At 40.0% G+C, this 26,634-nt stretch overlaps 1 protein-coding gene across 1 annotated transcript in view; it reads right to left on the minus strand.

Moving 5' to 3' along the window:
* Positions 1-4,158: 4,158 nt before the first annotated feature.
* The window catches only part of PSMA3 (proteasome 20S subunit alpha 3), a 28,836-nt gene continuing 6,360 nt past the window's right edge, over positions 4,159-26,634 (minus strand). Inside the window, exons 3-11 of the mRNA XM_073349990.1 lie at positions 25,991-26,114; positions 24,292-24,393; positions 24,065-24,138; positions 23,317-23,389; positions 17,009-17,074; positions 8,922-8,968; positions 5,494-5,561; positions 5,145-5,209; positions 4,159-4,334 (exon numbers count right to left, since the gene is read on the minus strand). Coding sequence (XP_073206091.1) covers positions 4,290-4,334; positions 5,145-5,209; positions 5,494-5,561; positions 8,922-8,968; positions 17,009-17,074; positions 23,317-23,389; positions 24,065-24,138; positions 24,292-24,393; positions 25,991-26,114 — 664 coding nt within the window. The 3' untranslated portion in view covers positions 4,159-4,289. The remainder of the gene's footprint in view (positions 4,335-5,144; positions 5,210-5,493; positions 5,562-8,921; positions 8,969-17,008; positions 17,075-23,316; positions 23,390-24,064; positions 24,139-24,291; positions 24,394-25,990; positions 26,115-26,634) is intronic.

The following is a 26,634-nucleotide window of genomic DNA, read 5'->3' on the forward strand; positions in this document are numbered from 1 at the left end:
TGCTTTTCCCTGAAACTTTGACTACTGGCCTCTTGAGCCCTATCTTCATGGGGGTTACATGCTGGCCCCATTACAAACAGAACTCAGTACTACCGACATTTGTCATTTGCCTGGTTTTAATGTACTTTATAAATCTTACATAGACAAAAATATTAAAGGGCTCAAAGAAGACGCGCAGAAGGCAATACAGGGCAACTGATCACAAGCCAGCGTGGTGCGCTATGATGAAACTACCTAAACAGGGAACATCTCTTTCACTGTCAGATGTGTACAGTTAAGACAATTGTCATTAAATAGGTGCATTTGTAGTGTCAGATTCTGATATTACAACTCATCTAGGGCTGTAAGTTTAATCTGAGACCCCACTAGTATTTCAACTTACAGTAGCATATGTGCAGAGATATTTAATTATGTAGACCACAAGGGCAACAAACTGCTGAACTACATTTGGAGAAAGGTGGTTTTTTGCAGGACTAGTGGGAGCAGCATTGTTTGGGAGAGAGAAAACCAAGGACATCCGCACTGAACACAAAATTACTTACCTGGGCCCGGTGTCAAAGCACTAAAAGTGAGGGGTGAGTTCTTTAACAAGCATCCACTATTGCTGGTGCGAGAGACCAATGCTGTATTGCTAAAATTCCCAAACTTGCCATGGCTTCCAGGAGTTTGAAAGCATTTGTTTATATCCCTGGCTGTTTTCATACTGTCAGCAAATGGCATGATTTGTAAGGTCAATTTTGCTTTTTTCTACTTCTGATTCTTTAGTAGCTACTCTTAAAACAACGTTTTATAATTACAAAGCTTGAAATGTTTCAGAGTAGCAGCTGTTAGTCTGTATCTGCAAAAAGAAAAGGAGGACTTGTGGCACCTTAGAGACACATTTATTTGAGCATAAGCTTTCGTGAGCTACAGCTCACTTAGCTGTAGCTCACAAAAGCTTATGCTCAAATAAATGTGTTAGTCTCTAAGGTGCCACAAGTCCTCCTTTTCTTAAAGCTTGAAATGCAAACTTTCAGATCATGGAAGGCATTACTTTCTAACTAGTCAGTCACTAATGTTGATGACTGGTGCAGAGGTATTTAAATTGAAGAGTAATGTGCTTTCTAAAGTACTGGTCTTGAACTAGTGATCAGAAGTATTAGGTGGTTATGTCATGGTGGTGTGTGGTATGTTTTTAATGCAAGTGTTAATGAGCTACTGTCAGTGAACTCTAGTCTTGGCAAGTAGTCCCCAATATAAATAGTACACTACTCTATTTGGAGATGGAGAATTATATCAATTTCATGTGTCTAAACTCTTCACTAGCACTTACTCCATTTCTTAAGGGTGCCACCTACTTAAATGCCAATACTACCATAATTCCCTTGCATTCAACTCCTGGCTTTCTATTGCTTAAATTTAGAGGAATCCTTGCACTAAAATGGTTGAGCAATTTTTAGAAATACTTGTCCTGCACTGAGCTCTCTCCTGGCGGCAAAACAGTTACACGAGCACTTTCAGAGTGGTACAGGTGTGCCGCTGTAAGCTTGTAAGTGTAGGCCTGGTCTTAGTGAAAATGCCTGCTCATGCTTCGGTTGGATGTTTAACTGAAATGTATAGTTGATCTTTATAAGGTGTTTGGCAATATGGCAACAAGCCCTCTCAATCAAGTTAGCCTTTAAGATCAAGTGATCTTGTCTGGGAAAAAAAGGCAATTTTGAGGAATAAATAGCCTTGGAGAGAATCCAACAACTTTCAGATAATCCTTGGACCATACAGGCCTCAATTTAGTTCCCTCAGACAATTAAATCAGTTTGTTGGTACCTCTTCTAGAACAGGAACTTGTTTTTGTGTTTTACACTCTACTTGTGGTGTATTTTAAAGCTAAGTTACTAACTTGCATAGCTTTCTACTGACAATTAACAAAGCAGCCTTGGCTCCTGTAGTTTTTTTAAACTAGATCCAAAACAGTGGCATTTAAAGAGGTAGTATAATAACTGCTCATTCAACTGTGCACCCTTCTGATAAGTATGTTTGTGTATTCCTGCCTTGAGCCAAGCACTCCATATATAGCTGAAATGAAGTGTACTCAGCAATAGCTAAGGTTAGGAAGTGGAAAAACACAGCTTAATTTGCAAAAACCCATATAGCCATCTCTTCCCTCAAATGTTTTTAAAAAACAGTAACACTAAATTGAGTGAAGTTGAAGCAAGAAGAATTAAGATTTGAGGCTATATTTGTGTCCCTATTACCAAAATATTAGCGCACCTCCATGTGTTTATCATGCTCGCTCCTGATGAGGTAGTGTATTTTTATCCCTATTTTACAAATGGTGAATGGAGACCCACATTACATGACTTAAGGTTATAGAGGAAGCCTCTGGTAGAGCAGGGAATTGAACCCAGGTGTTGAGACCCTAGTAATCTAACCCCTGGATCATCCTTTAGAAGTAAGTACTGTAGAGGTCAGGGGAGAACTTCATTTAAATCTTAGCTCCTACTTCCAAAAGCCAGGCTTATTTTATGCCCAGGTAGCTTCCCTCTCTTGCAGTGAGAAGCAGACTAATGTAACACTTGTATGTTGTTTTAGACAGCACTTTCACAATATGCAGCACTTGCCTTTCCTAAATTCCATGTGTAATGCTATACTGACCTAAGAGAAATGCATTAGATGTCAGTCATATGTAGCAGTCGAATGGTACTATTCTACTTGATGTGCACGAGCGTAGCTGTCGCTACTGTATTAGTTAGACATACTCAGTCTCTCCCAGATAAAGTTTGTCAGTTCGAATGTATGTATATTCTAGACATGACTGGCTATAAAACTAATGCAAAGATGAAGTAAACTTGCTTTATCTTTCAGTAAATGCCAACTGCACAATCCAAGCTAATATAAACACATTCCCTTGATATTTTGATAATGCTAGATATTTAAATCTAGACTTGAAGATAGCTCTGTATATCAACTTAATGAGGGGAGGTACCATACTACCATTGGAGTAAAGGACTGCATAACCATCTTCGGTAATTAACAGTCACAACAGCTGGTTCAAGTCACTGTGTCAGAGAGGGAGACTATCCGCTTTAGTCAGTTACAATGACAAAGCGAGATTTGCAATGAAGTATTAGACTGGGAGTTCTCCATTCAAGAAAAGGTAGGCTGGGCCCAGCCTAACTTGGAGTGGAGAACGCCTTGTCATCGGGGGGGTAGGTAGTTGTCTCCTGGGTGCAGGCAGCTAAAATAGCAGTAATCCAGGTAGGGCTGACTTGATTCCCAATTATCTTTTGTGGTGTGCTAAATTCTGATAATAGGACTGTTTGACAAACTGGCACCAGGGTTTGCTTACCCCCTCTGAAAGCAGTACTAATGAATGGAGCCTCACTGGCCCTGAGAGGTAGGCAAGTGTTTTGCAAAGTTGAAGTGATTTGCCCAAAGAAGTCGCAGGTTTACAGTCCACTGCCTAAACTACAGGACTATTTTACCTTTCCTTAAAAAATTTAATGGTTGATGTTATAGGAATAAATGGAGTGTAAAATCCATTTGAAATGGTTTCAGGATAGAGTAGCTACAATACAAGCTCACTAAAGACCAATATCTTAAGGCTTGTCCACACTAGAAAGCTCTAAATACCCTGGGGTAGACCTACTGGCACAAACTAAAAGGTACCTAGTGTATATTGATAACAGGACTACATTAACATGCACTAGGTACCTTTGTTTGTGCCAGTAGGGTTTACATGAGGCAGTTAGAGTGCGGTATTTTACAGCACTCCAAAATTCACACCCCCTATAAACTGGACTGCTGTGAAACTATTATTCAGGATAGAATTGCAGTGTCTTCAACTTACAGACTTCATGTATAGCTTTACTAGTTAACTCAGAGTTAGACTGCTTTCAGATTTCTTTTGAAGTTAAGAAATAGCACTAGCTATCTACTCAATTGATAAATGAAGGGTAGTTCAAGTTTGAGTATTGTCTTTGATGTATATAAAGGTGAGACAAGTATACTGGTGCACTCGGATGACATTTGGTAACCTGGTTTTTCTTCTATTTCACTCTTGACACCATGGTCTTTGGCACAAAAGTTTACTAAAATTCATGCTTAGAGGCAATATCTTATCTTTTTTTCATAGGTCAACACAGCTATGTCCAATTTTCAAATGAAGTCTGAACCATGATCTGACAGTAAATGGGAAATTTATTTTAGTGCAAGTTAACATCTTTCCAGCAAGTAAATAATAATCCATGGTTAACACATTAACCCCTTCTACAAATTAAGAAAATTGAAAATTGTCTTGAAGTAACAATGTGTTACATATTGTCGTCATCTGATTCATCCTCCTCTTTCAAGGACTCCTGTTTTGAAAAGAAAAGGCATAATCAACTCCTAGGCCTTGTTCAGTGGCTGCCTGGCAAGTCCTAGAAGTCAGCCTACATTCGACAAAGTGTCTGATTCTTTAAAGCTATATATCTGATAGTCATTTACACTAGTTCACTATAAGCGAGTAGGAAATGTTGGTATGGTAATTGTATTGCATCCACTTTGTACAGGTAAACTAAAGCAGTAGAGAACAAGGCCCCATATTTACATGGATTGCATAGCACCGTGTGGCAGTCAAGAATAGTGTTGCATGGGAAAGTGTCAAATACTGCGACTTCAGTATACAAAAAACACTACTGAAGTGCAGCCATCAGCTTCCAAAACAAATACAGAACTAATGCATGCTCCAATTGCTTCTATTTTTCCTAGTCAATTTGTGTTTTAAAGGGTTAGTGTACTGGATATAACTCATCATTAGTACTACTGTCAGTTCGCTCAGTTAAAAAAAATTAATCTGATGCATTTGGTTTCTTATTATTTAGGCAAGGAGAAACATGCCTGCTGTATAAGACTTGAACCATACATTGTTGAATGCACAATGTGACCAGCTGAAGATGCCACTGGATTACTTTCTTTCTATTCTTCCTTCCAAAGTTTCAGGTAATTGTTTCTGAAACACTTTAATCTAAAAAACCCCAGACTAGGTTTGTCTCATAACTAATGTACTTAAAATAATGCACTTCTAGCTGCCAAAACACTATATAAAGTGCATTTTGTGCAGTTTATTCTATTTTGTATTTGTAAAATGGAGTTTTGAACCTGCTAAATAAAATTCTATTGCTTACCTTAGCATATTTCTCTGCTTCTTCTCTGATGTCTTTTGGAACAATTTCATGTTTTCCTTTTGTTACTGTGAATGAAGCCATATTTATAAAGACTTTAGAAATTACTGGTATAAGCATGGAACTTGTAAATATCAAAGTAGCAAACTTAGCAGATAGAAGCAACAATAGAAACTACAAACATTAACAGGTATTTGTTACTTTCTCCGTAGTATGGGTGGAGTTTAGAATCTGAGTCTTCAATTTGTTTTACTCCCACAGAACTGACATCCGTTTTATTTAACTTGTTCATTTCTATAATCAAATATGGTGTAGCTAAAGGCAACAAAACAAGGAAAAATGAAATAATTACTTTCTCCAACCCAGCTGAGTTCAAGTTCAAAAGCTTTATCCTTCACTTCATCATGAACTATGTAGATTCTAGAAAGAGTGAGAAAAACTGTTTATGAAGAGTTAGGCACTGACATTTTCCCTTCCCAAAGCCAAGGATTAATATGTAAAAAAACAATTACGTTACAAAATTCTACTTGCCCCTCCCTTCTTCTCCTGCTAGTTTGTAGTATCAGTTTTCCTGTTCTTTACCATACCAGAGAAACATGGTAAAGAGGACACACACCAGTATTGTATGTAGTAGTTTTACATTAATGTAAGAAGCAAATGCTGAAAGTAACATTCCCTCAATCACTTACAGTAGTGTTTACTAACAGTAAAACTTTCAGCCAAGATACCACCCAGCCATTTGGTCTTAACTCAAGCTGTCTCTCATAACCAGAAATAAGCACAGAACAAGTATCCTGATCAAAGATGCAGACAGCATAGCACTTAAGTGACCCCATGGGTATAATGCCTCAACTATTCATGAAACTGAAGCCAGCAAGTAGTTTTCCTAAAACTATATTTCTCCTGCAAGTCACATACAAAAATTAATGAAGACTCAGTAAATGCAGCTCAAACTTACAAATGTTGTCTAATAGTACACATGTGCATGCACACACCTTGCACATCTGTAGTTAGTAACTTGTGTACAAGCCCCTAGTTACATACGGGACTGGCCATGTGTTACAATTCTAATTCTGCATGCAGTCATGGTAACTTATGCCTGTGTTGTACATAGTTCTGAAACTAGCCATCAGTCTATAAAATAAAAGGCAAGCTGGCAATGATGACCAGACCGTAGACTGAATCTTATTTCCGTGTCTTGCAAGCACTTAATCTATTTATTCACATGAGGAACACTAAGAAAATGCTAAAGAAGTTAATGTTCTTCAACAGCCCCCTCAAAGCAGTTGCACAAGTTAACAAAACATTCAGTTCCAGTTGTTACAGAAGCTTGCATTCTTCAACGTTTGAATTTAGGATGCTTAAATACAAAGCTGAAACTGGATAGTTCTAATGGTGACATTCTATCCCTTGTCCTCTAGAAGAGGAGCTAGAACCCACAAATTCACTAATTGCATTGGACTTACTTGCCAACCACGATCAGAGCTCTGAATGCCTCAAAGCCTGCTATTAATCACAGGGAATTGTAGGCACTGATCCTGTGAATTGCTCACACTACTTTTGTTACCTCCACTCACATGCCCTCACCCCCCTTTGTCTCATCCACCTGTTATTTTTGAGACTAGCTGTTGGAGGCAAGCACTTATCATACTGCTAGTGCAGTAGAGGCCCCAAACTGGTTAAAGGACTGCTGATGAAATGAAAATGTAAAAAGAAAAGTGTAAAGTGCATTACAGCTGCATAGAGTTGCAACATTTCAAGCCTCCAGTGCCATGCAGTTCACTTTCCCATTCTAGTTCTTTAGAACAAAAACTGAAAGTTTGCCCCCAGATCATGCAGCTTGAGAGAGTTTGATTCCCCCTTCTCACAGGGTTTCAAACAGGTATCAAGGTCAGAGATCTTACTTAAGTTCTCTGGTTCAGCACATCTCACAGCAACCTGAGACATCCACTGTATGGAACATGCATATACCCCCCCTATAAAAAGGATTCATCCTAGTATATTTCTTAATAGCCTTCTAAGATATTGCTACAAAAATACTGGAATTTCATTTGCAACTAAACTTTACAAGTAAAGTTTCACAGGCAAGTACACTAGATGTTCAAGAAACTCAGTGTAATTCCTGCAGTGGCTAAAGTTTGAAGGGGAGTAGTACTAACCCCTGCTCTGAAGTGTTTGCCGTCTACCATTTAATTAATACAAAAAGTATCAGAGGACAGGCATCACTTTATAAATACCCAGCTGATTAAAGCAACTCAGTGCCAGAAATGGAAACTAAAGCCTTGATCACTGAGGAAAAATGTCTAGGAAAGAAAGGGTCAAAGAGATACTGATATGAACAAACATGAAAATACAAAAAAAGAAGACATAAGAGTGAGCAATGTGGACAGCTACAGTAAGCTCGGCAAGAAGACAGTTGGGGATCCCTGAAGGGCCGTTTCGGAAGAATGAAGGTGGTATAAAGTTAAAACACCACCCTTACAATGCTGGATGTGAAGGGGTCTCTCACTGACCCTTAGGTAGAAAGAGTAGTGTAACGAGAGTAAACTAGCATATTTAGAGGCAGAGGAAAAGTTAGGGCCAAAGGGGAAGAAAGTGGAGTCGCAGACAACTCATGCCAGATTGCACATATTGTTCGATAGAGTTGGAAAGGTCCTGGATTGAGGGGAAGACCGCCATAAGGCAGGTTAACATGTAGGAAAGATTCTAGAACACACACAGCCTGCTGCTACCCCCAACACTGGACTCAAACACTCCTATTTCTTCAATTCTGCACCCCAGTTCTATTTTCTCTCCTGCCTGTGTTTCTGTGGTTTATAGCAGCAGGGAAATGTGCTCAAGTTCAACAACAAGAGGTATGTGGCCAGCAGATCAGACTAGGAAGGAAGTGTGACTATCCAGCACTGTCTAAGGTACACAGTATATAAAATACTACTTTAGTCTTAATTACCTAACATGGTATTTATAACACCTGTTTGCAAGTTTAAGGTTTCTAAAGCTATTAAGCTACTGTGCCATCAGATTGGATTGTTAGTTTTCTCCAGGAGTCCGCTAAGTCCTATCATTTCTCCATGCACATAGTAGAAGGCTACATGTCATCTTCTGGATAAATTGCACTGCACTTGCTCTCCTAACCAAGCAGTGATGCACCTTAATCAGCTAGCAAGGAGAAGAGAGGGGTGTTAATGAGGCCCTCTCCAGGAACAGTGTTCCTTTGCTTCATTCCCAGATACTGCCAAGCTAGGAAGCACCTGAAACCACAATTAAGTTTGCATAGGTCTATTTCCATATACCTCTGTATTATGAACTATGACCAGCTTCCCTTTCTCTCAAAGTATTTACATTTTAAAAGAGTAGAAACAAAGCCAAAACATTTATCTACACTTAACCCACTGTTCCAAGCAACACCTAAAGTGACTAATGGAAAGGATAAAGATACATGTTTTCACTTGGTTTCCTTAGTGTTGCAAAAAGCTCAAAGTTGACTCATTTCACTGTTTCCTCTGTATAGTCATGCTGGATAGATCTTTCACACAGCAAGGAGGGAGGGAAAACCACACATTTAAAATACGGAAAAGATTCTAAAGCTACCAAAGGTAGTACAGGGACAGCCCTAGGAACAGGAGTAGTACTTTAAGCTTCCAATTTTTTTTTTTTTAAAATGACTCCATTCCATATTAGGGCCAGTTTGCTGATCTATTGAAGTTTTATTTTTTACAAGGAGGGATAAGAGGGGAAAAAAAGCACTGAGGATGAAAGGCCAGAAGAAAGGAAACTTACATTTTTGCAACTTCTTTAACAACATCACGGCAAGTCATTTCTTTCATCTGTGGGTAAGGAATGTACAATTTAGTTGAGGATTTAACATTTTGTATTTTTGGAAAACACTTATCCACTAGGGGAAAGCCAGGATATTGGTGGCTGATCTACCAAAGTATATTACCTATGCAGGAACAAAACAAGAGTATCTCCTGCACAATCCTGCCACAGTCTCAGTCAAGAATAGAACCAAATTAAATTATCTAATTCTTTATTTTCACTTTTTATTCAAACTGCTACTTTTGTATGAGTCCCAAAAGTTATTCTTTCCCATATTCATTCAGTTACAGACAGCTCAGAGACACAGATCTTCAGTTTGTGTCCCTTTCAACTGAACAGCTTTTTATAAATCTCAGCATACATACCTTTACGCCTTTTGACAGACTGTAACTCATGAGACTATCATACCAACAGATGCATCTCTATCTTAGCACCTGTTCTAACAATCATACTTCAAGAGTCTCTAGGGCATTCCTGTTTACATGTAGTGTCCTACTGGTAAATGCTATTCTAATTTTGATAAGACAGACCTTGTGAGGCTGAACAGAGGATTAGTTTTTCATTTTGCAATTTTTCCCTCAAACACATCTAGTTACAGCGAGTCCTGAGGCAGTCCACTGACAGCTGACCAAAATGATGACAGGTTTCAGAGTAGCAGCTGTTAGTTTGTATCCGCAAAAAGAACAGGAGTACTTGTGGCACCTTAGAGACTAACATTTATGTAATGGTAACGTTTACAAAATTAAATTCCAGGGTCCATGACATGGTACAAGCTCATGTAAAAACATTCATACGCATCAGATCTCAACAACCTCCTCCTTTTAGGATAATGGAAAAGCAACACATCCCGTCATGCTGATTTAATGCAGTCACAAAACTAGAAGATCCTTGTTCCCTTTCCCCAATAACGGATTCTTAACAGACAGGATCATATCTGGACAAACACTTAGACAACAAGATGGGATACAAGTCTACTGTGCTCCAGCATGACTTGTGCTAAATGTTCACGTGCTGCTGTACGATAAAAGTTCCCTCGTACACATTAATCTATTCTCATTTCAAAGCAGGGTAGATCAGAGCACACTAGGGAACTTTTAATGGGCAGCAGCAGGTCCAGACAGACATCTCTTGCTCAGCAGGCTCAGATGGGGTAGATTTACACCCCATCTTGCCATGAACTAACGGTTTGTGTTGACACAAGCCCTAAGATATCACACACCAGTATCTTTGTATAACTTGCATGCACCACAGAATTTTTGCACTTGTTACTTGTGAAAGAGTGAGATCTATGAGTCTTGTGATGTTACAAAGGTTTGCAGGCCACGTGCTTTGGCTAGACATTATCCCCTGGCCTCCTTTTTCATCTCAGATTTGTTAATCCTGCAGACAATAGCAAAAGCTTGACACTGAATTTATCATTCAAAGCGTTACTTGTATCATTCAGAGTTCATATCCAAAGTAATATGTGGGAAATTTAAACATTAGATAGCACATGAATTGTCTCAGAAGAAGCTGAATTTGAGAGATACTAAAAAACTTTTTCCTGGGTGAATACAGAGTCACACTCTGAGGTATTAAGTGTTTACAGCTACCACTAGATGTGATTAATACAGTAGTTCTTCATAATGTGAACCACTTAAAATGAAAAATATTTCACTAAAACCACATCCCCTCCCAGCTTCTGTATCTTCATTGCAGTATGCTTAACTGTTCCCCTATAAATCTTGGCTGTCTAAAATCTGACAGTACTAAGAAGGAAAAGACTTGCTTTAATAGGATAGGTGTAGCTACTTCCTTACCTCTCCCCTCTTTTCTGGGTGTAGATTTTTATATGTAATCTCCAGCAGGCCATATTGTCCATCACTTCAAATCACCTTGCAGTTTGCTACTTCTAATTTTATATGTTTGGTACAGATTAACTTTTGAACAAGTTTCAAACATGCACCTGACAAATAGGTCAAAGTCTCTGGAAACCTGGGGCTTGTCTCCACTTACCGGGGGGGGGATGGGGGGAGGATCTATGCACGGTGATCAATCTACTGGGGTCGATTTAGCAGATCTACTGAAGACCCGCTAAATCAACCGCCGGTCGCTCTCCCATCAACTTCAGTACTCTATTGGAATGGGAAGCATAAAGTTAGTCAAAGGGAGAGTTTCTTCTGTCGACCCAGCATGATGTAAACACTGCAAAAGGTTGACCTAAGCTACGTCAACTCCAGCTACGTTATTCACGTAGCTGGAGTTACGTAATTTAGGTCGACTGAGTCCCGTAGCGTAGACCTGCCCCTAGAATCCTGAGTGCGGAACATCTACCCGGAAGCATTACAGCTTGAGACTGCCCCACGCTTTGGATCTGTGTTCCCTCTAAGGTGTGCACCTGTGCGGCTGCACAGGAGGCCATCAAGTGCCATGCACCAGCCATGCAGTGCACACACAGGTGAGCATGGAGAATGTGTAGGCGGGGGGGGGGGAGGGTGAGGTGGGGAGCAGTGATGGAGGTTTGGGGGAACTTGAGGCATGCAGGGCTGTGGTGGGGACGGGAGACATGCCTCTCTCTCCCCCGGCCCCAGCTCCAGCCAGGGCTGCGGTGGGGACAGGAGACACGCCTCTCTCTCCCCCAGCCAGCTGGACTGCAGCACTGGCAGGGGAAATGCCGACACGCCTCTCTCTCCCTGGGCCAGCTGGACTGCAGCACTGGCAGGGGAAATGCCGACACGCCTCTCTCTCCCTGGGCCAGCTGGACTGCAGCACTGGCAGGGGAGGGCACAGTATCTTGATTAGCAGAATGTGTTTTCTCACCATCTGATTAGGTAGGAGATAATGCCTCAATAAAACTGTCAGTAGTCTGCCAGAGCAATGCTTCTAGCAAGCTCCACACCGGTTTGTAAAGGTCTTATAAACCTCATTCTTGCCCATTACCTATCATTTAATTTTTTTCGCCATTACACGATCTACATTGTTTTTTCTCATGCTTTTAAAAAATGGCAAAAATAGTATTTCACTGTTCCTGGCTTACAGTTGCATAAGAGACCAATTACTTGGATCAGCTGGCAGAAATTTTCTTGCATTGAGGTTAGTCACTGGATCAATATAACATTGTCCCTCAACTTGAACTGTGCTCTGAATTCAGAAATAAGAGCATGTGTTAAGCATTCCATGAAAGCTTTAACTATGAGCCTGAAGGAGTGAGCCTTTCCCATTTATAGATTGCAAAGGAATAGTCTCTAGGTAAGACAAATAAAGCTAAGACAAATTCTAATAAGCATATTTTGGTTGAGCTCCTCTTACAAAAACTAGGGGGTCTGATTGTTGCTGCGTTCAACCCTCATTAGAGTGAATGTCAGCTTTGCACACTTTTGCTGAAATTCATCCAGGAACATAGGTGGCCATAGAAAGTCCCCCAGTGCAGCAGAACTGTTGTGGTTACACTCACATGTGACTGGGTAACTGTTCAGTGGGTGCACAGAGAACACTGTACCTTCTACATGTGACTGACCTGGGTTCCCCACTAGCTATGCATAGGCCACTACAGAAAAGGGCCAAGGAATGGAAAAAGGCCATGGTTACAGTGGGTGTGACAAGGAATGTTATTAGACCAGTGTGCAGGAGTCACAGGTCTGGTACAGCAACTGCAAAGAGAGTATGTATCTGCTCTGGCCACAGGTTGGGGATGTTCATTCTGTAACACCCCCCCACACACACACACTGTGCCTCACTTTCCCCATTTTCCAAATGGGAATAATGATATTGACCTTCCTCTGTAAAACACTGATATTTATAAAGGAAAAGCACTAAATACTGCTGGCTTTTTCATTTGAGTTTTAAAAGGACATTACCAAAACTAGGACTTGATGGAAATGTTTTTGTCTGATTTCCAGTGACAACAATTCCCTGTTGTGGATTTAAACCTCCCCCTCAGTGTTTGCAAAGCTTTTTGTGGGCCAGAGGACACGTGGTTTATCTAGGGGCCTGGTCCTGCGAAGTATTACTCATGTAACTGTTACTGATGTGAGTGGCCTTATGGAAAGAAGTGGGAGAACTTCATGTCAAGTGGCAGTTTGATTGAGCCCATGCGTTTGTAAAGTGCTGTGTACATTTACAAAGTTGTGTGTGTTTCACTGTAATAACCGAGACACTGGAACGTTGTACGTGTCCATGAGAAGCTGAAGGTGAACTTCACCATGCTACTTTAGTTGTCCAAGCTGATCCAGTGTAAAAATATAAACATGAAGATTGAATAGTTTATAGGACTTCTCAAGTGTTTTGTACTGTTAATACAAGAGGATGGTAGTAAGGGGAATTTGAGCCTTAGTGTCCTGAGTTAAAAACAAACTTTTACTTTGATTTCTAAATTGCAGTATTATATTTTACATTCAGATGAGACCTTTACAGATGGAGACCTGTCTGAACATTAAATATCTCAAGCATTTTGCATAAGAGGAAAAGATTTTTCCTATCCAAAATTCCCCTTGTCTTTCCAAACTGCTGCACAGTGCTCTCTGTGCTGTTGACCTAGCTGGCTGTTGATCTTCCTCCCCAGAGGTGGCTGTATTTCAGTGAAGCATTTATATGAGGACAGTTTGTGAAGCATGTACTGATCCTTGTGGAAGGAGGCTGTAGGAGTGAACAGATAGGTACTGCAAATGTCACCTGAAGACAGACCTTCACTAAGACCCAGCCAGGTACTAGCAGTAGGATGTTGGGAGCTCTTGGTGGGCTAAGGGCAGCCGTGAAAGTATGGAGGTGATGGCGCAACTCCGCATATTACCTCTATATTGGTGCTGCACATAAAATTCATTCTGCACATGGATGGAAAAAATTAGAAGGAACACTGCTTTGCATTACTGTGATAGCGCCACCGAACAGCTGGAAGTTCTCTACAGACAATGACGGCCATGTCAATGTGCGCTGGAGATTATTTTGTTTGTTCTGAATTATTATGCCCCACTGATAAGATCAGACAATATTTGGAAATATAAGTAAGACATTAGCAGGCTACAATCCTAGCACTACATACAAAGAAAGCATTATTAACAAACACCCTCAGGAGTAAGCTATGTCACTCAAATGCAGCAAGGTATATTCTGAAATTGACACAGCATTGTTTCTCAGATGCCAAGGATACAGTCAGCATTGTCTTTTAGCCTCTATATTTTCAACACAGTGTATGAACATAAGACTGAACTTTTAAGACAGATCTCTGATCAAATTCAGCCTGACACATACAGTAGACTAAATGAAATTTAATTATAAAAATTAAGCAAATTAAGCAATTTGTTAAGATACAAGATATGGAAAATAGGCTACATTCTAATGGTGGTTCAAAAAAATGTAGCATAAACCAGGACCAAATTAAATTCCCATAGATCTCTAAATTTTAAGAACTGGTAGGTACATTTTCAGACTGCCAAAAAAAAAGATGCAGGAGGGAGATTAAGTGAGCTTGGTTTGTGGTAAATCAGTTTTTTCCTGCTCTTTTAAAGGGCTTACTAGTTTCAGTAGGTTCATGTTCTCAGATGCACTATGTGTTTGTGTATACAGTGTTTTATAGTAAATAAAATGTAAGTTAGACAAGAGAGCTGGAGAGAAATCAAATTAAATTTAAGATCCTAAAACAGTACTGCAGAAGTTATTAGCATGAGGCATGTTTAAATAAACTTCAGCGCAGTCAACCAAAACAAGTATTAGTTTTACATAACTGTCTAAATGCACATTAGATAAATTTAAATGTTTTGATATGAAACCACTTAAGTCTCAAGATAATAAGCAATCCATCTGTATTTTGCATTACTGTAACTCCCACAATTTGGAACCCTTTCATAAAATACTGGGATACCATTTTTAATAAGATTATAACAATTTATACAGTTACATGGTTGATCTAACGTTGTATTAACAGGAAACTAATACACTGTTTAATCAGAGCAGAGCTAAGAGGAGGGGAAAAGGCAGGTTGGTTTCCCCATATCAGCACAGTTTATGGGCAACAGGTTGTATTTTTGCATATGATGTTCCACTGTTCACGTAAGAGTTAGTTGCATTTATAGTTTGTTGACTTATAAGAACTTTCAGCAATCCTATCTTACAAGGGGTTTTCTTCTAAAAACAAAATACTTATATGGTATTATAGGAAGATTCAACTGCAGTATTATGGCAGAGAACATGTTGAACTGATATAGCTCCTCCAGTCTCATAAGTGTTTAAGAAATTGATAGGTTTCAGGAATTCAACAAAAAGCTGTACAAGAGCTTTTTGCTAAATTACTCTCCTACCACCTGGATGTGCCCCAGATAAGCTAGTAAGAGAGTGTTTCTGGATCAAGGCATGGCTGACTGCTGTAAGCCACAAGTATTTTCGAATGCCTCAATCTAATTTTTTACACCAAAACTGAACGAGTTTAATTGTATTTCTTCATAGTGTTCTGATGTAATTCACACATAGGAACACTATCATGCTAAGGTGTCTGGGCTTTCAGTTTAAATAAATATTTTCATGAAGACTTTGTTATTAGTCCATTTCACACTAAGGAGCAACACGACCAGTGAATGAAGTAGTCCATAACTGCAATTTCATTCTTCTCCATTTGCTAGAAACCACTGTTACCAGTTTTCCACCAAAGCACAGAAAGCCCTACATAATCTCAAGCACAAGCTAAGCAATCCATTTTTTGCACTCTTAAATCAAAGGTTGTCTAATATATCCAAGTTATTAGATGAATAATTTGTATTTTACACAATTAACTAACTTCAGGAGCACTACAGAACAAAGGTGTGATGACTGATATTTGCAGGTTAACTGAGCTCTTTGGGAGAGAAAGTCCCAAACTCTCCTGTTAATAGTAATAAATTAACATATTGCTTTTCAAGTTTCTTTACAAACCTGAAACAATTTAAGTAGTTATAACACACTCCCTTATATGTGGCTCAATAACCATTTAATAAATGCAGTTTACTCCACATGCTTTTGATTACTTCACCTATGCTCTGTCTACTAAACCATTTCTCCTGGGACTTTCCAAACCTCTGAGCAACTTCAAAGTTATTCTTCTCCCCTTCTCCTTGTAAAATAGATATCTATTTTCTAAGAGGTGTCCTTTTACTGCTCCCTCCCCAAATTATGCAGGCTTGTGGGGAAAGATGGGCAATGTTCCAATACTGGATTAGTAAAAGTTTCAAATTCATCATCTGTGACTTCAAATGTAGAAACGGGAGCTTTCTACCACTGGGAAGAAGAGATTCCCAGTTTTCCAATGGAGCCTTACAGGATCTCAAAATCTGACTTCACAGTAATTACGTTTATTTCAGGCAATATTTAGAGGTTTTTAAACCTCTCATTTGGAGGCCAGACAGTTGTATTTATGTGAGCCAAACTTCATAGGTGAAGGGGAAAGTTTTAACAAAAACAGTTCTAAAAGTGGTTTGTGTTCTGTATATACTGCATTTGACAGTGTAAGTTGGTATACAAGTTTAGCTGGTACGGGTGCTGCAAAACTCAAGTTTTTTTGCCAATCATCATTAATATAGCCATCCAAGCTTTTTATGCTGAGTGAGTGAGTGAGAGAGAGAGAGAGCGCATGAAAAGCTTTATTGACAGTATATCTATATACTGCTTTAAGAAATTCTTAGAAAAAATGATATCAACATAATACTCAACAAGTATATTGAAAGGGAGCAAGATGACTGACTGGTGCTTCACCTGATGAGAACAAACATTTCTGATCTTACTTCTCCATGACAGTATATTTTAGTACAATTCATAGTATTCCTCTGGTCATTCAGGATAGGAAAGAGATGGGGCTGCAGCCCATTCATTGTTCTTTAGGGAATATTCCAGTCACAGTGGGCTATAGGGAAATGTTCCTGTACAGAGGAAGTAGCTTCATCTACTTGCTAGCCTCCCTTGTGCCAGAGTGCACTGATGCCCACTAAACCTTACCTTCAAAAACCTAAAAGTTACAGCACAACAGTGGTAGCTAGGAATATGTCTTGAAATGGATTAGTACAAAATAATTGGATATACTGTATATTATATTATTAATACCATCCTACCTGAAGTTTTTCAATCTCTGTCTTTGCAGCCTGTCTGGCTTTACCAATGGCACACCCCCAATAACCCTACAAAAGCAACAAAAGAAGAGATTAGTTAAAGTTTGGTTATAATCTTTCTTACAGGGAGGGTTTCTTTAATATTCTTTAGTTGTAAGAACTAGTAGTTCACAATGTAGAACTCTGAGTATACCTGTAGGTAATACTACAGTAACAAAAAAACATCTTTCTCAGTAAACTCCTCGGAATCTTATTTATATTGGTGTTTTAACAGAATAAGTGAAAACTCCCAAAAACTTAACAGACAAAGTGGGCGTAGTAATATCTTTTATTGGACCAACTTCTGTTGGTGAGAGGCAAGCTTTCGAGGTTTACACAGAGCTCTTCTTTAGGACTGGAAATGAACTCAAAGTGTCACTGCTAAATACAAGGTTTGAACAGATGGCTTAGCATAAGAAGTTAACACACATTTCAAGGTAACCCCTGCGGTCATAAGGAGGAAGGGAAGGGGGTAGGGGAAACATCTGGGGTGTAAATGGGGTGTGTGCGGGGGGAAGGGGGAATTGTTAGGGGATTGCAGATAGTTGTAATAAGCCATAAATCCAGTGTCTCTATTCAGTCCATGATTTTTAGTGTCTAGCAAAGTTATGAATTTAAGCTTCCAGGCTTGTCTTTTGAAAGTATTGTGCAAGTTTCATTCTATATCAGGTCTCATCCTCAAAGGATCACTTTGTGAAAAGTGTTCACCCATAAGCGATATTGTGTTTTTGTCTTTGATCATTTTCCTACGTTCATTTGAGAGCACAGTGATTGTCTGGTTTCAGCCACATAGTTGCTATGGGGCATTTAGTGCGCTGGATGAGGTACACCACATGTAGCAATAGGCATGTGTAGGACCCATGGATCTAGAAAGGTGTGTTGTGGGGAGTGTTGATCATCGTATCAGTGGAGATATGTCTGCAGGTTTTGCATCTGTGCTTCCGGCAGAGTCTGGGGCCGCTTTGAGTTAGCGTGTCCTGGTCTGTGTGGAGTTTACTTCTGATGAGCTTGAAGAGCTCAGGGGGTTATTTGAAGGCCAGAAGAGGGGATTCAGGAAAGATTTCCTTCAGGATGGGGTCCCCATCAAGTATGGGTTGTAGCTATTTGATGGTACCCTGTAGTATGGGTTCCAGTGTGTGGTGGCAGATGACACCTAGGGGTGTGCAGTTGGAGGAGGTTTAAATTCAATGTCGGAGCCGGTTCTCTCGTGGTATTTGGATGGTCCATTCCATGATGTGATCTATTTCTTTAGTGGAGTGCACCCCTCCACTGCTAGAATGATCAATGCTCTCCACAACACATCTCACAATTTCAAGATTGATGGGTCCTACACATGCCTATCGCAACCTGGTGTACTTCATCCAGCGCACTAAATGCCCCGATAGCAACTATGTGAGTGAAACCAGACAATCACTACACTTTCGAATGAATGTAGGAAAATGACAAAAGACAAATACCGGTCACCCATGTGTGAACACTTTTCACAAAATTTCAGAGTAGCAGCCATGTTAGTCTGTATCCACAAAAAGAAAAGGAGTACTTGTGACACCTTACAGACTAACTAATTTATCTGAGCATAAGCTGAAGTGAGCTACAGCTCACTTCATCAGATACATCGTGAGCTGTAGCTCACGAAAGCTTATGCTCAAATAAATTGGTTAGTCTCTAAGGTGCCACAAGTCCCCCTTTTCTTTTCACAAAGCAATCACTCTATATCTGACCTATCAGTCCTCATCTTCAAAGGAAACCTGCACACTTTCAAAACATGAGCCTGAGAGCTTAAATTCATAATTTAGCTATATTACTAAAAATAATGGACTGAACAGACACACTAGACTTAGGGTTTATTACAATAATTTATATAACCAACGAGTAAACCCCCCCAGCTGCCCTCCCCCCTCCTTTTTCCCTTCCCCCCCCCCCATGACTAGAGGGGTGTTAACAGGCCACTTCATCTCCAGTGGTCCCTTGAAATGTGTTCACTACTCAGGCTGAACAATCTGTTCCACCTGGTCTTTAGCTGTGACGCCAAGTGCCTCTCCAAGGCCTGAGGTGGAGCTCCATGCCAGCTTGAAAGCTGGCCTCTCTCTTTCTCGCCAACAGAGGTTGGTCCAACAAAAGATGCTACATCATCCCCCTTCTCTCGCTGATACCCTGGGGTCAGCCTGGCCACAACACCGCATACAAAACTAAACATGCCCTTTGAATTGTTTCATCACTTCCGTCCCCAAAAAGTCCATTTGGCTGGACAACATATATCCATCTCTGGGAATTGACATACCACTCTACACTCCGCCTTGTCACTATTTTTCCCCAACATCTCCCCTCATGCCATCTGTCCCTTCCCATCCCTCTCCTTTGCCGAACTCCCACTGGTCTGTTGTCTGCCTTGAAGCATCTTATGTGTTAAAGCCTAACTGTTCTTACTGATTTTTGTTGGACTCCCAAAACTGCAGCTTTAAAAGTTTCACGTGCCCTGGAGTGTCTTTGCAGAATACGTTTTCTGTATTCTTCATGCTTAGGTGGGAGAGGTGGTGACCAAACATTTGTTTAGTCACAAAGGAAGCATTAATCTCCTAATTTTTGCACTGCAAGCACAGTGGTAAATACAGTGGAGTTTAACCACGTATACCATTTGATGAAGGAAGGAGATCTATATCAGTGACTCACCTTCTTACACCTCACAGCACAGAAGTCAACGTAATACACAGACTACTGAAACACAAGGTTGAAATGCCTATGGGTCTGTCTAGTCCAGTCTGTCTTTTGACAGTGGTTAGTACCAGAAGCTTCAGAGGAAGAAGCCCTATAGTGGACGATAATGAAATAATCTGTCCACAAAGGTAGTTTCTCGCTAACCTCATTCATGTTAACTATGACCTGAAGCATATAGGGTTTACATCTTTCCTAAAAAAAAAAAAAAACGTTTTTATCTTTATAAAAGCATGAACACTCTCAGTACACAGATATCTAATAATGTTTAAATCCTAAACCCTTGGATTTAATGATATCCTGTGGCCCTCAATTCCACAGGTTGTGTACAGTAGTATTTGTTTTACCAGCTTTGAATCAGCTTAAAGAAAGGTTTACAAGTCTTCAATTCCAAGATCATCCCAGCAACTATTTTAAAAATAGGTACAGCATTTCCTACCCTCCAGTATATTGAGACATGGCATATTCTTATTAACAGATCAGCCACCTAATTATTAAAGTCCTTCAGAATTCTTGGATGGATGCCATCTAGCACTGGCAACCTTGCTACTCTTTAATTTATCAGTTATCTCCAGCAACTCTTCTTGATACCTACTCTTATCAGGGAATAAATGTATCTCCACAATATCCTCTGCACTAAAGACCGATGTAAAGAAACCATTAGGTTTTTCTGCAGTGTCCTGATCCTCCTTAATTGTATCTTTTACACCCTAGCCATGCAGTAGACCCATAGATTCTCAATATTTCTTGCTTCTGATACTAACAGAACGTGCTACTTGTTTTTTCAGATCTTTGGCTATTCTTCAAATTTGTAGCCTCCTAATTTCCATTTTACCTACCATAGTTTCCTAGTAATTTAAAACCTTCTTTACAGAGGCTCTGAAGTTCCCCCTGTGTGGCTGGTCCTGTGCACGGAAGGAGAAGCTTTTCCATAAAAAGCTACTGTAGACATTGATGTGATGTGTCTAAAACTAGCTAGGAATAGCTAACCAATACCTGTGCTTGTTATGGTTAGTATATATCTATTAGATATTTGCTATAGTAAAATATGTTTACTCAAAGAGGTGCTCATTTGTATTTTATCCTAAGTGTCAGATTCTATGTGAATATTCATGCCCAACGTAAGTATTTAAATATATTCAAACAAGACTATGAAAATAAACCAATAGCTGAAATTTCCAAAGTGAAACTGTTGTGCTGCAAAGTTTCAATTTTAACCATAATCATTCAATGGTGAAGTAATATAACACTGACCTAGTACACCTCTACCCTGATATAATGCGGTCCGATATAACATGAATTCGGATATAACATGGTAAAGCAGTATCCCGGGAAGCAGGGCTGCTTTACCTCGTTATATCCAAATTTATTTTACCGCAAGCGGTTCCTCTGCGCCCCCCACCCGCCTCCTTGATGCCCCAGCTGACCTCCACCTCCTCCCACGAGTGTGCCACCGCTCTCCTTCTCCCCCCTCCCTCCCCTCTCAGGCTTGCTGACCAAACAGCTGATTCGGGCAAGCCTTGGGGGGAGAGAGGAGAAGCAGAGCGGCGGCAGCGCGCTGAGGGAAGGAGGCGGAGGCAGAGGGGAGGTGAGCTGAGGTGCGGGGAGGGCCGCAACAAGTAACTGGGGGGAGGGGTGCAGAGGAACCACTCCCCGCCCCAGCTCACCTCTGCTCCACCTCCTCCCCTGAGCGCGCTGCCATCACTCCGCTTCTCGCCCTCCCGCCCTTCCTTCGTTCCAGGCTTCCCGCACCAAACAGCTGACTGGCGCGGCAAGCCTGGAAGGGATGGCGGAAGAAGCAGAGCGGTGGCAGCATGCTCGGGTGAGGAGGCGGAGGCAGAGCGGAGGTGAGCTGGGGCGAGGAGCAGTTCCTCTCCCTACCCCGACATATCGCAGTCTCACCTATAAGGTGGTAAGATTTTTTGGTTCCTGAGGACCACGTTACATCGGGGTAGAGGTGTATGTATATACCACAAGATACACACATGCTTTTCTATGACTCTAATAGGGACAGTTTCTCACATTTTAACACAATTATGGTCACGAGGGAGTGAGAGGAAAAATTTAAACAATACAAATGTGAATTATATTTAGGAGTTGTTTAAGAAAACATTACTAGATGCCCCACAAACCCCACAATTTCAGTGTCAATAAAGAATGATTCTTTGGTTTAAAAAAATCCTAATTAAGAAAGAGAGATGAAAGGAGCAGTAAAAAAAAAAATATATCAATCAACAGAAAGGGAAAAATCAACAGGAAAAACTAAAAATTATCAGTTATTAAATACAGAGAGTTGACACGAAAAGTTAAAGGTATAAATGAAAAAAAGCTACCACCAATAGGATTAACAATAAGTAGTAATTTTTTAAATATTAGGAACAAAAGAAAGCCTAGCACTGGTATCGGTCAGTTATTCAACAGGGATGGAAAAGCTGTTGATACAGAAGAGGCAGATGTAGTCAGTACGTTTCTGTTTTGCATTTGGAAAGAAGCCGGATGATGTATTCACAGCTTACACGGATAGTGAAACACTTGCCACTGAAAAATGTGACTACGGAGGGTGTTCAAAAGTATCTTGCATCCAGAAGGTTTAAAGTACTGGTTGATGCGCTCTGACCCGCTGATACTGATATTTAAGGAATCCTGGTGTACTGGGAGAGTTCCACAAGACTGAAAATGGCTGGAGTGCCAACATTTAAAAAAGGTAAATGGGAGGACCCAGGTAACAATAAGCCTTTTTAAGCAGATGCAACTTTAATTCTAACGTTTAATTTCTGAGTCTCTGCAACCTTAGTGTTCTTTTAATATAGTTTGTGTATAATATATATCTAGGTTGCACCTGAAAACTAAATCAGGAAATTCAGATCAAGGCTTAGAGACTATCCTCAGCTATCCATACGTTGAAAGATTTCCTTGCCTTACAAATGATCTTACTAAGCACGTCCTTAGGGATATAAAACGCGCAGAGCTTTACTGTTACAGTAGTACTACACTTCCTGCTGTTGTCTATGGTCTTGTATTGTCCTGTTTCTTCTTTAGCTGACTATTCAGAGATAGCCCTGTCAAGCATTATGATTTACAAGAGATGTGTCTGTCTTGATGTGACATTATTAAAGCAGTGTCTTAAGGGAGTCTACTTGGAGGTAGCTGTTAGTAAGTGGGACTCTTACTACAATGCCACACGCTTTTTGTGTCAGAGTCCAATCTACTAATACCTGACTTCAGAAGACAGAACAAATAAAGTGATGTGCTGGGTTTCTGACACATTTAGCAGAGGGGTTTAACAGACAAGCTACTTTTCCAAAGAAGTCCTTGACACTCATCTTTAACAAATAAGTGATACCAGGTGTGAGAAACGCTGTCAATTACAATTGACAGTGACTTTGAAGAGGTCTATCTCAAGAGTACTTAGTTTGCAAACAGACAAGCCACACCAATGCCATACAACACTACCAGTTCAACTTACATCCAGCAGTAGTGACCACTATCCAAAGAGAAAATCCTATATTCCATGACCCTATTAGGTCAGAAGATATTTGAGGCTATTTCAAAATACTCACATATGAAACACCTGATGGATCAATCATGTAAAGCTGAGCACCATCATCCTCATCATAAGACCCTAACATGAAACTGAATAAAGAAAACGAGATATTAGAAGACAGGTTATGCACGGTGCTACAAAAATCACACTAAATTACAAAGATTAATTATACTGCCTTGATTTTTTTGCACACAATAGACAAGGTCTCATCATTGCTCTTGTAGTGAAATCTCCACTACATACTACCTTCCAACAAGTAACTCACCTTATCCTTTTGGGTACCCTCATCCCCAAAGTTGTCAGTATAATTTTGCTCGACCTATAGCTAAAGACCATCTTTCTTAAGTCACTGACTTACTGGTCCCTTGGATTGTCTTTTAAGATAGGCATCACTGTATTTACAATGCCTCACTTAGCTAAAGGGCCAGAGAAGCAAATTTTCAAATGACAATTTTGTTTTCTTGATTCCCATGGAAGTTACCAGCAGAAGTGTCTCAGTTTTAAAATTTAGGAATAATTAGATATTTTGCCTAGTAATCAAATGCATCTTTACACAGACATGTGAGCTCTTTACCTGAAGTCCTCCTCAATATTACTAATATAATTACACTTATTTTTAGGATATAGATAGATAGATACACACGCACGAAGGCACAGATACACCAAGGTGAAAAATCACCTTATAAATACTCATGATAGATTTATCTATTGTGCACTGAATAAAGATTCTCACAATCAAGCACAAGCATTTAAAAAACTTATACCTGCAGCCAAAAGGTCTGACAGCACTGTATAGTGTGTAGGCATGTACATACATGGCCACTCTGTCGGCAAGATGCTGGGGGGGAAGAAAAAGGGAGGAGTTTAGACCATTTAATTTAATGAAATAAACATGCCTCAAGTAAAACAATTCAAAACAGGCTACCTTCCCTGTCATGGGATCTAAGGAAACCTAAAGAATGAATTTGTGCTAAAAGCACCAGTTACTTACCTTCAATGGAATATTATATCCATAGTTGGATCTAAAGTTAGAAGCTTCTTCTCTAGCTATGTCTGCCAAAGAACGAGCATCTGCCAGGAGTCCTGCTACTGCCTGAAATGAAGAGTATCACTGGCTAAAGTCAACACTCAGATAAATTACCAATATTTCTTGCAAGGTAATTGACAAACTTTAGACATCTAATTCTGTTACTTTGACTTAAACAAGTTTTTACTGCACCATACATATGCCCTCTCAAAACTGACCAAACCAGAATTTACACCTGTCAACAAGCTGAAAAAAACACCAATGAAGTATCAAACCTTTTCAAAATTATTCAATAAACACGTAATTGATGTATTATTGTAAATCACATAAAATAAAGGTATACTCTTAAGATCCAATTTCTATGTAAGCTGTAAGGTTAATGTAAAATAAACAAAAAGCATGAGAACAGGGAAAAAATAGACGAGCACCCCTAACAGTATATATTTTTCCCCCTGGATTTTAAGACTTCTTGAACTGCAACAACAGTCGTGACAGCATTACAGTTCTGCTGACAGCATTACAGTTGCTGGAGCAATCTTCTTACTCCCCATGACTAGTGGTGCAGCTTCAAGCAGTTTTACTAGCAAGGTTCCCATCTGATGTTTAGGGGCCTACCAAATTCACAGCCGTGAAAAATGCATCACTGACTCAAATCTGGTCTCCACCATGAAATCTGGTCTTGTGTGTACTTTTACCCTATACTATAAAGATTTCACTGGTAAACCAGTGTTTCTCAAACTGAGGGTCCCAATAAATAAAGGGGGGGTGGAGGGGAAGGAAATATTGCCACCCTTACTTCTGTGCTACCTTCAGAGATGGGTGGCCGGAGAGTGGTGGCTGCTGGCCAGGTGCCCAGCTCTGAAGGCAGTGCCCACCAGCAGCAGCTCAGAAGTAAGGGTGGCAATACCATACCATGCCACCCTTACTTCTACGCTGCTGCCTTCAGAGTTAGGTCAGGACACCTACAGTTACAACACTGAAATTTCAGATTTAAATATCTGAATTTATGAAATTTACGATTTTTAAACTCCTGTGACCGTGAAATTGACCAAAATGGACCGTGAATTTGGTAGAGCCCTACTGACGTTACTAACATTACTACTGGGGACAGGTCATTAGCCCTTGATATCTGGTCTCTTTATACCAGCGATTATAGCAACCGGCTCCTTCCTTCCCATGCCCCTTTCAAAAGAAGGTGAGAATATCTTATATGTTAGTACTGTTGTCGTGTGTTTTGCTATTCTTAGAAAATGTGTTTTATGATATGGGTAACAAGAGGCTGCTTTCTTAATATTTAGTTTATGCATATTCCTGCTCTAATTGGAGCATCTGTTTTAATGTACGGAGAAAGAAACCAGAGAAAGTTAACTCTAGAATGAGTAAATATCATAGATCAGCCTCGCATTTTACTGTAAGATTTTGCTTGTATGTGAACAGGTTTATACACATACCCACAAACAGAACTAGAAGTGCATACACAGAATTGAGAATCAGATTTGTCTAAATGTCCCTTGACGGTTCTCTGACTACAAGTTTAGAAGTGTTGGGATACAGTACTTCAAAAGCTATTTAATATTGGCTGTATTTATGCAATGGACTATCCATTTTCTGTGACGTTTTCCTAATTCATAGGATAAAAGCAAAAAGTGTTGCAGCACCTCACCATTCCAACATGTCGATCAACATTAAAGAGACGTTTATTGGAACCTTCTTCATAAAGCTTGGACAAGACTAGTTTTTCTACTCCAAAGACAACACCATCTTTACATCTTATGCCAATTGCTGTACTGAAAGACAAGTCAAATATAAGAATGAGATTTTTTTTTAAAAAAATAATACACTAAACAGCTAGGAGTGGGGTTGGAAAGTTATTTTACCATTTCTTTATCAAAGTTAAGTGGGTGCAGGACTGAAGTACAAGACAGCTTAATTTCAAGTGAGGTAGATCTGCTCCATGGTTTCATTGCTTCTTTGAAGATGGGGAGGAAGAGAGTAAGACCCACTGAAGTTACCCAGTGTTTCTATAAGAAAGCAGCACAGCATTTCCCTCTTTCCCATCCTACCCAAGGAAGTTTTCGCACACACGCTGTACATCTCGAACTAAATAGTTTGAGGGACATGGTGGGTGGGGAGCAGTTCTCCCTTCAAACCTGCACGTTTCCTATAGTTTTGAAGTGGAAGCATTTACATGGTTATGTTATTTTACTTCCATCCTCCCCTCCCCCCATCAGCACATAATCATAAAAATAGGAACAACTCCTGAGACGGCCCTGGCAGTGGCACACATATCTCAAGAATCTCTTGTCA

Source organism: Lepidochelys kempii, chromosome 6 (assembly GCF_965140265.1).
Source record: "Lepidochelys kempii isolate rLepKem1 chromosome 6, rLepKem1.hap2, whole genome shotgun sequence".
Classification (NCBI taxonomy): Eukaryota; Metazoa; Chordata; order Testudines; family Cheloniidae; genus Lepidochelys; species Lepidochelys kempii.